At 50.9% G+C, this 13,215-nt stretch overlaps 1 protein-coding gene across 1 annotated transcript in view; it reads right to left on the reverse strand.

The window, feature by feature from the left end:
- Positions 1–13,215, reverse strand: part of SIDT1 (SID1 transmembrane family member 1) — a 58,289-nt gene that overhangs the window by 1,313 nt on the left and 43,761 nt on the right. Inside the window, exons 8-14 of the mRNA XM_019548534.1 lie at positions 9,990–10,061; positions 9,532–9,625; positions 8,437–8,480; positions 5,342–5,413; positions 3,290–3,438; positions 2,404–2,477; positions 1,304–1,442 (exon numbers count right to left, since the gene is read on the reverse strand). Of these exons, the coding sequence (XP_019404079.1) occupies positions 1,304–1,442; positions 2,404–2,477; positions 3,290–3,438; positions 5,342–5,413; positions 8,437–8,480; positions 9,532–9,625; positions 9,990–10,061 (644 nt within the window). The remainder of the gene's footprint in view (positions 1–1,303; positions 1,443–2,403; positions 2,478–3,289; positions 3,439–5,341; positions 5,414–8,436; positions 8,481–9,531; positions 9,626–9,989; positions 10,062–13,215) is intronic.

Consider the following 13,215-nt stretch of genomic DNA (forward strand, 5'->3'; position numbering starts at 1 on the left):
AGCTACTATGAAACTATATACATTTCAAAGTAGAACCTGTAAGGGGTGAGAGACTGGAATACCTGGGAAGAGGCTAGAGACAGAGGCCATGTGTAGATGAAATGTGAGGCGTCTGAGCATGACACTTTCAAATGGACTAAATGCTTTTGAACTGCTTTAATGGTGTCAGTGTTTGCAAGCCTCGGTGGTATATTGCGCATTAATTCCAGCCACTGTAGGAAATTCAGCAGCGTAATGTGCCTTAAATGATTTGGGGTGCAACAAACTAAAACTCCTTTGACCACGGGGTCAGAATGCGCTACCTAGCTCTCCAAAACCCTTCCTGCCCTGCAAGGCACATGCCTGTTAAATAGAAGCACTGGGTACGCAGTTCAATAGGCCTGGGCTGAGACACAGGAGGTGTCACTTTGTTTCTGAAGGAGCTGCCCACATGCTTCTGTCCCCTCCTGCTCTAGCAACCAGCCCATGGCTAAGGTTTCTGCTGGCTCCCAGTATGAAATGCTGGTGTGTCTGTATTGGTCTGTCTTTACCCAGATTACAGGGTTGAGCCAGGAGATGGGCAAGTTTAGGGCCTAACACTTTGGAAATAGGTACAGTCATAACAGGAGTCACAGCCTAGAGGCCAACACAAGAAAGAGTGCGACAAAGCACACCGCAGAGAAGACATGCTCACTGCTGAGCCCTGTGCACTGAAACAAGGAAACTGTTTCATGTGCATGACTCACGTGTGGAAAAGGGCTGAATTTTTCCAGAGGCTCGCCCCTGAACCAGGAGCTCATGCCTAGTGGCAGATCCACAGTGTCTTCAAAGCAAAATGCAACACACACACATCTCACCAGTCTCTCCACAATACTCCACATGCGCACACACTTATACGCGGATGCATGAACACAAATGCACAAAAACCTTCAGGAGGCTAGGAGGCTCTTAAATGTGAGGGCTAAAGGGGCTACATAAGATAACAGAGAGCCCCAGCCAGGACAGACAGAAACAAGAACTGGTTCAGGGATTAGAAGAATCCCAGTCTCCCTCATAGCAAACCAACAGGCTGTAGATGGGAAGCCAGAGCCACATGCTGGACAGGTTGGGAGAACGGCTGAGTTCACCACTCGGTGCAGACAGCAGCAGATCCGAGTGTGTCACTTCCAGCCCTGTCTTCTCCACAGTTCATGGTGGTGACTGCTGGGTTTAGGGGCAAGAGTTGGGCAGATACAGAAAGCACCATGTGGCTTGGAAATCATTCAGCCCTTGGGCATGCTGCTGAAGCCTGTGGTCACCTGCACTGCTTCTGCTATCTTGGTACCACATGACCCCAAGAGGCATTTAGGAAGGAGAAGCAGATGACCAGGCTAAGGGTACAGACAGAACCACTCACCGTCTGGTAGGTGATGACCAGCTGGACCACAGGCAGAGCGTAGAACACAGCAATGGTGATGATGTTCCTGTGGAGGGCAAGAACACAGCCATCATCTATAGCAACCCAGCCAGCTCACACCCCAGGCCTCCACTGGGGCTCTTTCCAGCCTGCCTCCCAAACTACTCTCACAGCCAGGAGAGCATCATGGGGCCCAGATGCACATGGGGAGGTAGAACTCCTGGGTTCTTTGGCCTGCTTCACCTTCAGTGCCTTCCTGAATAAGGGAGTATCCCCTTTGAATCAGCTCCCATTTGCAAAATGGGGCTAGCAACGTGAAGGAAAATGGAGACCTCTAGAAGTGAAATAGGGGGCTTTCACCTGGCATTGGGTGCATCTGCCCATGAACTCAAGGGTACAAGCCCCCTTCCCCTCAACCTTCACCAGGAGTCCTTCACCATCTCCTTTCTGTACTGAAGCCAGCCCCCGAGGCAGAAGCTGCCTACAGCTGGACAGAAGTGTTTCATATTTGTCCCTTAATATTGAAATATCCACGCAGCTCTTTCATAAATCCAGCTCCCTTGTTGCTGTTCAGCTGACCTCTCCCCAGCTCCAGCCCTTTAAGGAAAGTATACAAGTTTAGGGACAGGTGTGAGTAGGGGGTGGTGAAAAGTCAGGCACTGTGGAGCTGCCAGGCCCAAGCGTCAGTCACTTGTTCCCCTGACAATTATGTTACAAGCAGGTAAATTTTGATAAGATGCAACAAGGCCCAGACAAATGGTCCCCAGGACTTCCCAAACAGCCTCTCTTGCCCTTGCCTTCAGATGGTACAAAGCAGTGTTGAGAGAATGAAAATGTGGGCACTGGCTCAGGCACACCACACAAACCTGTCTAAGCCAGGGTGAACAGGACTCTGGGCATTAAAACAGGGCCCAAAAAGGCTCTAAGTGGGCCTTCAAGAGTGGGATTTGGGAGCCACACTTAAGGGTGGAAAGGGAAAGACTCCGCAAAGGAGGGACTGTGGTACTGCCCACCTCCCCTTTACTCACCAGAAATAAATCTTGTACTTTTTGCTGACAATTCGTCGGTCCTTCCTGGACAAGTCTGACAGATAGAGAAACATCTGCAATCCCGTATAGTATGGGAAAGAGAGAGGAAGAGAGAAGTCATGAGTGAAAAGGAAACTTTCGGGAACTGCGGATGGGCTGTAGCAATACAGGTTGAGGGCTAAAAGTAAACCCTTTCAGGACGGTGTCACTTTGATTCACTGAGGAAGCAAGCAAAAGACCTTTCCTGATAAAAGCCCAAGGCTTTCTCTGGCAATGAGGAGACAAAACCAAATTACTTCCTAGCAGGATAATATTCCAGCACACCCTCATGTGGAGAAAGACAATGGATCTAGCTTCCCCTTGCATGACAATGGGCACACTCTTAACACTGCATCTGGGGTGAACTGAGAAACATCTGACTTTCCCCATAGCAAGCTTGGGAGGTGGGGTCAGAGGTGAGAAGAGAAGGCACCTCCCACAGGCTGACAGCTCAGAGCAGAGATTTTATGTATCGGTCACTTTGCTCCTTGTCTTCTCTGCTCTTTTCACTGGTGTCTTTTTGGACTCTTAAGTAGCCATCCTTCACCCGCTTCCTGCCATCTCATCTAGGTGCTTTTCCAGCCCTCCTGGTGCACTTCCCCCTTTGCTCTTGTCTCTGGACTGAATTGTCCAATCTCACTTAAGCAGCACCTTTTCCACAAAGCACTCAGGGAATATCCTGGGCTTGGGAAGACTGTGAAGTGTCAATCTGAATCTTTATTACATAAAACACAATTAATCTGTCCTTTAAAGAACAGCAAAGACAGTGAATCACCAGAGTCCTGGCCCTGATACCTCCACCCCGCTCCACACAGCACATGGGACCAGAAGGCAGTGCCCACAGTACCTTGGTGCGAATGACGTTCTTATCACTCTCAATTTCTGGCATGGTGTCAAAGTCGCTCTCCTCTTCCACAGAGCTATCTGTGTCAGAACCACGCCGGAGCCCATGCTCCGGGGAAGACATCTGCCGGCCACCACTGGAGCTCGACTCATCTGGAGACAAAGGACAAAAGGTTTCTGTTAAGGCTGAAAGGGAGGAACATGAAAGCATCTACCACATCCAGAGCTCCTGCTGGGGGAACTCATCACTCCTGCTCTCTGGGATAAGAATGTCCTTTCTAAGGACCTCATGTACACACTCATGGAGCTGCCCCTGCTCTCCCTAGCATCTTCCTTCTCTCTCTCTCTCGCTAATAACAGGGCAAAATTAGATGCATGCCTTGCTTCACCCCCCTGACCTAAGGAGATTCCCTGAAGCAGATGGGGACATGGATGGTCCCACACACCATCTTCAGTTGGCTTGTCTCAGCCCCATCCACACCCTATATGCAGACTCATGCAGGGCATGGATGGGGCAAGCTGATGGGGGGATGAGGAAGCAGAAGACAGCAGGGAAAGGCCTCTCACTCACCATAAGAGGATCTTAAGGGGCCCTTCTTTATTGCTCAAATGTCTGAATGGATCCAGGATGATCCCAGACAAGGGTCAGATAGTCTGTGTGAAAGCCTGAGTCTCTGACCCTACCCCAGTTCCCAGCCTTGGGTCCAAATCCCTCTGCAGCCCACTGAAAATTCTGCACGTCACATCCTGTCAGGAAATCAGTGGCATTTATAGAGCAGAGCACACCCCTCCCTGCAGGCCTAGGCTGAGGTAATTGTTGCACCATAAGCATGGCTTAAACATACCACACTCTGCTGCAAGAAAATACAGTCACTGTCTCTTCCACATCCATTCAACCCCCTTGGGCTGAATGCCTTGGCCCAGTCCAAGCTGCCATGCAGAAGACCCAGGACACTGTTTTAGTCCTTTAGCAGTGAGAAGTGGGAGGTCTAGAGTGGAGCATGCCCTTAGCAGGCCTGGGCTTTGCAGAGCTTAGCAATGGTCCTTCTATGGCAACAAGGACTGGCCCAGCAGGAGCAGCCACACAATACAGCTCCCACGGACCTGACAGTGGCAAGGAAACAAGGGAAACAGTGCTTAGGAAGAAAGAAGCTTGGGTCCCTGCTGCCCTTAAGCCTGCACTCTGCCTTCCTCTGTATACTGAAGTGGGGGTTACACAGGCCCTGTGTCCATGCCAGAGACCCCTGAGAAGAGACAAATCCTGGGGTCTTCCACGTAGCTAATGCAACTTGCTCATGCTTCCAGGAGTAGACTGAACACTAACTTTGGGTCCAGGCAGGAATTTTTCTCTAGGCTGGCAAGGACCTTGGGCTTCACCTTATTCTGTAATGTAGGTGTAGTTCACTTGCTAGGATCACAGAGGCCTCCCTCTCCTCATCTTTTCACCACTGCAGGGACCTTGGGCACACTGCACAGAAAACCTCCCCTCGGGGCTAGCAGGGGTATCTTGCTCAGGGGCAGACCGATGGTTGGGCTGGAGTCAGGAAGAATTTCCTCCCACCTCCTTTATCACATCAACTCCAGTCAGGCTGGAAGGATCTCACTCTAAGCCAGTGGTTTTCAACCTTTTTTCATTTGGAGACCCCTAAAAATTGCGAATGGAGGTGCAGACCCCATTGAATTCTGAGTGTGGGTATTCACATACTTTTGATTGATCACAGTCATCTTTCGCGGACCCCTTAGACCCCACAGGGATCCGCGGACCACAGGTTAAAAGTAACTGTTCTACAGCATGGGATGTGATGCAGCTCCCCTGCTGGCAACATCTGAGCAACATCAATTCCTGGCACCAAGCCTCTCCCACACTCTGCAGTTTAGTTTCCCAAGGACCAAAATGCCCTGGATTGACCCAGGCACTGGGCTCGATACAGGAGTGACTAAGGAATGGCTTAGACACCCTGGTTCAACAGAGGGAGGGGATCTGGCTTCAGCCTCTGTGAAAATACATCAGCTCCTTTGCCCAGTTCTCAGTGCCCAAATCCAGCATGCTCCATACCAATAGCACCGTAGCTGCTTCCCTCAGGCGTGCCTGCTGTGATAGGACGTGATGCAGCCATGGTCCCAGATCCTGCAAGGGAAACAAGGAAGTGGCCTACTACCCACAATGAAGCTGCCATATTCATGCTCCCTTCCCTCACCCAACCTGGGCTGCAGATGGGCAGTTGTTTTCACTGCTCTTGGATGAGACATATTTTATGGTTCTTGCTCCTTTCTTGTGTCCCCTTCCATCTGGAGCAGAGCATGCCTCAGCCTCTCCCTCTCCCCATGGCATGGAGTTGCTCTGCTCTAGGTTCAGACCTTGCTTTGTGCTACCTATCTTCTGGTCTAATGTATAGTCATTCAGAAGAGAGGACGGGGGTGTGCGTGTGTGTGTACACACACACTCTTTGCACTACCAACCTCCCTATCTAATGTACAGTCACTAATTTCGTGTGTGCCTGTGTGTCTCTGTGTGTGTGTTTGTTCATGAGTACTCATGCCACTCCGCACTACCAAGCTCCATATCTAATGTATGGTCATTACTGGTAATTCAGGAGAGGGGTGTGAAGGACTTTGTGATAAAAGACCAAAGCATGAGCCACCATGAGGAAGAGAAACCAGTAACACTGAGCACCCCAGGGCAGGCTAGGCCATAGGCTCCCCTCCCACTTTCAGCCCTGGTTCCTACCTAGAGTATGCATCAGTCAGCCCCTCAGGTGTCAGTCTGCCCTGTGACTCATCATTTGCTTTGCTGGGTGTGGCACACCACAGAACTGAGCCACAGGTTCCCTCAGCTCTGCTACTGTGCCATAGGGCACTGAAAAGGCAGGGCCCACAAGTATAGCAAACAGCTTGGAGGCAGGACATGGAGAGAAAGGGTACTGGGGGAGTGGGCAGATAGGAGCTGCAGGATATTTGGGGGTGAGGAAAAAGGGGTGGGTGGCTCACTCAGGAAAGGGGACAAGGGGTGCAGAGGGAAGATGAATGGGCAAGGAGGGGAGGACAATAAGAGGAGGGTGCCCTGTGGGCAGAAGAGCAAAACAGAATGGAGGGAAAGTCCAGTGGGGAGGGAGGCTGTAGAGCAGGCAGGAGGTGGGGAGTGTCTGGACAAGGCCATGGGGAAATGGGAGGGAGGGACAGGCTGTTTCAGGAGGTACAGATCGTAACATCAGACACTTGTACCACCCTGTGCAGAGTTCAATTAATCGTACATCCCAGGGAGCAACGGCACTCAGGATGGAGCAGCTCCTGGCCTGGCAAACTCCTGCAGTCCAGAGGAGAGAAGAGGGGAACAGAGTGGCACAGAGGCATAAGGGGCTGTATGGCCAGCTGGGGAAGAAAGAAGACAGCAGTACAGAGGGCAGTCTAGGAAACAGAAGGAAACAAGACAGGGGAGGTCAAGATAGGCAGGCAGAGGAGGGCAACTTAGGAGCAGGGAGAGGGCAGGAGGAGAAAACCTCTCGCTGGGAGGGCAGAGAGGTGTGGGACCCTTCCTCAATCCAGCTCCCTGGGAGCCAGCCATATGCCCTCCAGCTGTGGGCCACATGCAATATCTGTGTACCCTGGCTCCAGCAGCAGTGCTGCAGGCAATGCAGATGCCTCTCCCCTCCTGCCCCAGTGCTTAGGTATCAGCTTCCCTGAGGGAACTCAGCATCTGCACATCTAGAGCACCCCAGGTGCTTCGAAGACACTGCCTCCACCACAGGAAGCACAAGCAAACATTTCTCCAGGATCCACCTTTATGGGAGCTATCCTGTCACCCCACTGAGGCCCTGGCTTCTTGCACTCAGCAGATGGCTCCTTAGCCCTTTCAGCAGCCTCCGGAGCCCAAGTCAGATTCTGCTCTGACTGCCTGAACTCCACCTGGGTGATGGCACTCTCACTGGTAGTGACTACCACCACACCTCCAACTCTGTGCCCTCTCACACTGCCCATCCCACATGCCTTGGGCCCTGGGAACAGTCACTGTCCTGCACATTATCTCCTCCCCTGACAGGCATGAAGAAAACCTTCCAGGCGTGATAAGAGCCTGTGTAATGCAGCAAGGCAGGCAGAGAGCCCAAAATAGCAACTGTGAACAGTGAATCACCCCCGCTCATCTAACGTGAGTCTCAGCACTGAGCCCTGGCAATGCCAAATTGCAAAATGGTTCATTGCTGATTGCTTTGCTGTGAAACATCCAGCTGCATTTGTGGTGTAATCCATCAGAAATGTGTTAGGGTAGGGGAGAGTCAGGCTTGTCGGGGGGAAAGAGAGAAGGGGAGGGGAGACAAGTAATTCAAGCTCCTTCCACTGCCCAAATTTAAGCTACACTTGAGAGGGGAGCCGAAAGAGACCTAAGGCTTCCCCTGCTTCCCAGACACTCAGCTTTCAAAACAGCCTCCCATACCTCCCCAGGAGCCAGAAACCCAAACTACCCACCTGCCCCCAGCCTTCCCAAGCCTCCCTCTCCCCCTCTGGTGATGCCTACAATGCAGTTCTTTTCCAGAAGAAAACTGTAGCATAAGTGCAGCAGAAAGCACATTGGACCCAGTGTCCAATACATAATGCAAACACCACTGGGCTGAACCAGTCAGTCATCTACTCACTTATATCCTCAACCCCACCATTGAAGAGAGCTCGCCCCAAGGTCAGCTCAGGCAGGGAGAATCCCAGCATGCAAGACATCTGCCTGGGACTGGTATAAACCACTAAAAATACCAGTTCAAAAAAGACCAGGTGACTCAGCCTTGGGGTTAAGGGCATTCCTCTCTACCTGGTGCATTTTAATTATGTAAATCTGTGAAACAAAATGCAGTGGAGCACCTGATAACCATCCCCCCATCCACAACATCCACGCACTTCCTGTGGAGCCCAGTGTTTGAAAAGCCTTCCCTCAAACTGCTTCCCCCAAACTGAGTCAGGGTAGGAGCAGACAGGGGGAGCTCACTTAAACTGAGAATTTCAGCATCTGTTGCCAATTCCAGTATTCACCCTTAAGAATAATAAGACCCTGGGAGAGACAGAGGAGAAAGCAGGTTGAAACAGACTCAAGGCAAATGGGACAAAAGGGACTAAACAAAATTGGCTGTGCCCTTTGTCCTGTCTGGCTGGGAGTCCCCAGGGGCTTACCATCATCGGTGCTGTACCTCTCAGCTGACGTCTTGCTCTGAGCCCTGGAAACAAGTACAGACAATATCCTAAAAACTCAGCCAGCCCTTCCCATTGACCCCATTTCCAATCACCAGCCATTACAGGTTGCAGCATCTCAAAAGCCAAAGGCCAGCACTGTACAGCCCTTCAAAAGACAAATGCCAGATGTTCAGCACTAAGCTGAGAATAGCCTGATTCCCTACCAACTACATTTCTGCCCCCAGCACAGCATCATGAGACAGAGAAACTAGGGGCAGGTGATTCCATTTCCTCTGACATTTCCTCTGATACATCAGCTAGCCACAGCCAAAAGCATGACCAGTGACATAATCCAGTCTGGGCAATTCATGCCATTTGGTCCTGAGAGCTGGGAGAATCTAGCTGATGGCCTTCAGCTGCCAAGCTTGCCACACTCTGGGAAATGAACACACCAACATCCATTTGCATAACTACAAAAGCACTGCCTTATCAGGCTGGTGAAAAGGAGACAGTGCACAGAAATGGACAGGCCACATCTTTTGCCCCGAGTTCTCTGACTGTGACCAACCCCCAGTACTGGAGAGGAGGGTGCAACTCACCCCTGTGCATATGCCAAAATATGCACAACTCACTGCTAAGCCCCTATGGCCTGGAACAGAGAGTCTGCTTCTGCAGACACCATGAGGACCCTTGCATAGTCCTGCCTAATAAGCATGATGCCTTTAGATGAACTATACTCCTGAGAGAACAGGCACAGGGGGAGTCTCACTGCTGGGAGCTCCTTGGAGACAATGACAGGCTTCCTGCTGCCCTGCTCACCCTTGCAGGACACAGGGGCATGCAGTCTGGGGCAGGATGGATGGGGATACAGGCCAGACCACAGCCTGCAGCTGCCAAGGCCACCAACAGTGAAGGAATCAGAGGACAGAAGAGGATCAGGAAGCCAGGCAATCGGGTTGAAGTAATGCCTGGCCTGACCTGCACCTTGGTGCCTCAGAGTCTGGAGGTCTCTGCCCTGGATTTCCTGGATCCTAACAATTAAGGAGAAATGGAAACTCAGCCCAAATGCCGCCACTGTCAAGACAGCCTACTTACCTGACATAGTGCATACAGGCAACCATCAGTGCACCCACGTAGAAAGAGAGGAAGCTCAGGAAGCTGAAAAGCATGGCCTGCACATAGACAGACTCTGAGGGAAGAGGACAGGTGGGCAGTCATGTACCAGGGGGAAAAAAATAAATACACAGCTCCCTTCCCGCGACTGCCCTTGACCTCATTCCCTGCAGCACCTCCTGCTGACTGGCTCTTCCATGCCCAGTGCTCCTGCCCCCCGGCCCCCTCCTTGCAGAAGATGCGAGCACCTCCCCTGCCCAGACAGCCTGCTCCCCCATTCCTGAAGCTGGAAGTCCTACACAGTTGCTATCTGTGTCTCTCTCTGGGGCTGCAGTGCAGATGAGAGTTCCCTACCTTCCCCAGGGCTCCTGGAATGTTTCCTGCCCAGGGAAGTGAATGCTGGAGCAGCTCCAGGTGCTCCCACAATCCCATGTACTCACCTGGAATGGAGGGCACGATGGTCACTTGAAGGTGCTTGGTCCTTTGCAGGTTCCAGGTGTGGTTGCCCTTGTCTGTAAGAAGGAAGGTGCACTCAGTTAACTACCCCAGGCCTCATTCAATGGCCAGAGCCAGCATCATTCTCTCACATCCTCATTTCCAAGTAAGTGAAGCTAAAATCCTGGTGGGGTCAATAAAAGAGTGTGCGGTGAAGCCACAGGCCTGACTAGAACAGTCTCTTGCTCTACCCACCACCTACATCTTTCCTCTAGAAAGCTCTGCTTGGACCTTTACTATGCTCCTAATAAGGGTTTTGACTGGCTGAGACCAAAGTGTAAGCCAACCCTGCCTCTCCCTGAGATCAGCCCACTGGGATCATTCTGCAGTGCTGGGTCACTTAGTTGCCACTCTCCACTATGCGCTGGTCACTTCTTCTCACCTGAATGGCAACATGAGAGGAGCTGCACAAGGAAAAGAACTGCAGGGAAACGCAAGGTGCTACAATATGCAGTTACCCAGCAGCCCTGCCCTTGGTGGGGAAAGCCTGGGGAATCCAAGCAGACTGCTGGCGTCAGCCTGACCTCTCTCTCCGTGAGGAATTTTTGTGTCACGCTAAGGACAAAAAAAACACTGGTCTGGACTGAGCTGTGGATCTCCATGAAGACAAATGCTTCCCTGCTTGACTGTTAGCTAGCAGCTCTCCTGGGTGTTTGGTCACCTCTTGCAAGATGCACATAGGTACTTCCAGACTGAAGAGGCTGAGACAGAGCGACCATTAGGGTATGTTATGCTTTCCCAAACAGGAATGTTATCAGGGTGCTGGGCTGCACCCAGAGGCTGAGGTGGAAGTAACAAAAAGGAGCATGTTCTCCAATTAGTCTGAATAAGAGATGGGTCTCCTGGAACTGCAGACTTGAGGCTGAATTGATTGTCATTATTTCTGACTGGCTAGCTTTCTGCTAGTGTAGCTGGGCACCCTGCCTATCTGAACAATTCGTACCTTCCATGGTGGCACAGGGCTTAGGAGCACAGCCAGGAGCTTGGGCCATGTAAATACATCAGAAAACATTCACAGATCCTGTTTAACCCAAAGTGGGGAATGCAGAGGATGCCTGTGTCCAGGACACATCTCCTCCCCTCCATGTTCATTACCACTCCCATCAGCTACAGTCTGTGCACAACACACATAAGCTGTGCACTGTCTCTCCACCCTGTTGTCACTGTGAGTCTCCTCCTCATTTCTCTGTCCTCCTGTTCTCATAAGACCTGGCTCCCCTTCTCCACAAACCCACCTCTACACTACACCCTCCTCCCATCTGGCACCTTGACAGTGCATCCAACACTTCACTGTCAAAACCAGCTCCTTTCCTCCCCATGGTCACCCCAAAGGGCTTTGTCTTTCACACAGAGGTCCCACCACGGCCCTTGGCCACCTCTAACCCTGGTTAAGCCACCTCTTCTTCCAACAAGCCTTCTCCCTGGACTTTCCCTAGCTGAGCACAGCTCCCAGAGGGCTCTCTCCAACATGAAGGTCCTTTATCACTGCCCCCATCTCCTGTCACCCTGGCAAGGCCTCTCCCACACAGCACTCGCTCCTGGCCTCCCTCAAGTGACCACTGCTTCCTCTGGTCCCATAGCCCTCGTTGCCTCTGGGAAAGAGCTATAAGACAGGGACCCCTCTTCCTGCAAGTGGGAGGATGGCACTGGAGGAGAGGATGGAGCTGTAACCAGCTTGGCTGGAGCCTCTCTTTGACACTTCCTCCAAGACCACCTTCTCAGTTTCTCAGGCCCTGCTAGACCTCTCTTTGTGCTTCCACTGGCTTCCTCCTGCTCATGGTATGACATTTAAAATGCCTCAAAACTCTGCACACCACTTAGTACTCTATTATCTGGGTCTCAGCTCTCTCCTCCCCAGGGCTTGCAAACTGGTGCCCCTGATGTTCATTTCCTTCTCCCACTCTCACCCTACAGCCTTTTCCCGCCCTCCCCCTCTTTCTGCACCCCATGCCAACTGCCATACTCTCAATATTCAGATCCCCATTCTGCATCCACCTCCTTTCTAGGTGCCTGCCAGAAGGACACCTATGATAATCATCAGGAAAAGTAGGTCCTCGCTACTGCCCCCACCTCCCTTTGCCCTCTGCACATCCTATTTCTTCTCTCAGAGTGGGCTACAGTTTGCCCTTAGAGAAGCATTGTATACAGCACCAGGCACACTGCTGGCATTAAAATAATAATCAACTCAATTTGCCCATCTGCAGATCCTCTCCAAGGCTCTCATAGGCACTGGCAGAGCAATGCCATATTGGGACAAGTAGGGTTCTCCCATCCACTGGAAACATTACTGAGGTCTTTTGGGAATGATATTGTCCTTTCATGTACAGAGCAAATCATTCTCGTCATTACTGGTCATGGGCTTCCTAGTCATCATCTCAGCTCTGGGGATAGGCCTACTCCCCTGCACAGGCGCAACTCCTAGACCCACTCAATAGGGTTTGCAGGAAGCTCCAGGCAGAGCCAAATTTTGTTCTGCTTGGGACTTTATTTGTGTTTTTTCTCAGGTCCCTAATCATCTCTCATCTCTGTGATGCTTCTTTAATGTGGCTCCCTTTGATATACAACACTATCATTTCACCTGAGGGCCACAAATAACATCCTATGGTACAGCAGCTGATCTGGGGGAACGGAGCATTGATGCAGTTTCACACACCCCTGCTTTGATTCTTGCTCCACCCAAATTTTAGAACAAACTGCCTGGGAGAGGCAGCAGCATTTCTATTCAGACAGTGCTGACAGAGTCAGCTGATTTCATGGCTCATTATAACGTACCTGATTATTGCTAATCTCTTCACTCCACAGGTGTTACCAACCTTCCCCCCTTCTTAATGATCTTGATGTTCTATTCATCATATTATCCTTTCTTTTGCAATTCTGCTTTCTGTTAGCCATGCCTGGTAGTATTTCTCATTTATTATACAGATGGTTTTAGTTCTAACTAAAAATCTTAACTCAGGTATGGTAATGTTAAACTTAGATGAACATTAACTTGGGGTGGACACGATTGACGGTGAAGTGTTGGATCACTATCACGATGCTCAGGAAGGTTAGGTTTTGCTTTACAAATCTGAATAAGAGATGTACATTTAACTGATGACAACTACAGGACAAACAAAAGTATCTTTTGACTATTTTGGCTTAGCTTGCTGTGCCTTTGAAATATATAACCTA

The sequence above is a fragment of the Crocodylus porosus genome, unplaced genomic scaffold, assembly GCF_001723895.1.
Source record: "Crocodylus porosus isolate Cpor-Errol unplaced genomic scaffold, CroPor_comp1, whole genome shotgun sequence".
Taxonomy (NCBI): Eukaryota; Metazoa; Chordata; order Crocodylia; family Crocodylidae; genus Crocodylus; species Crocodylus porosus.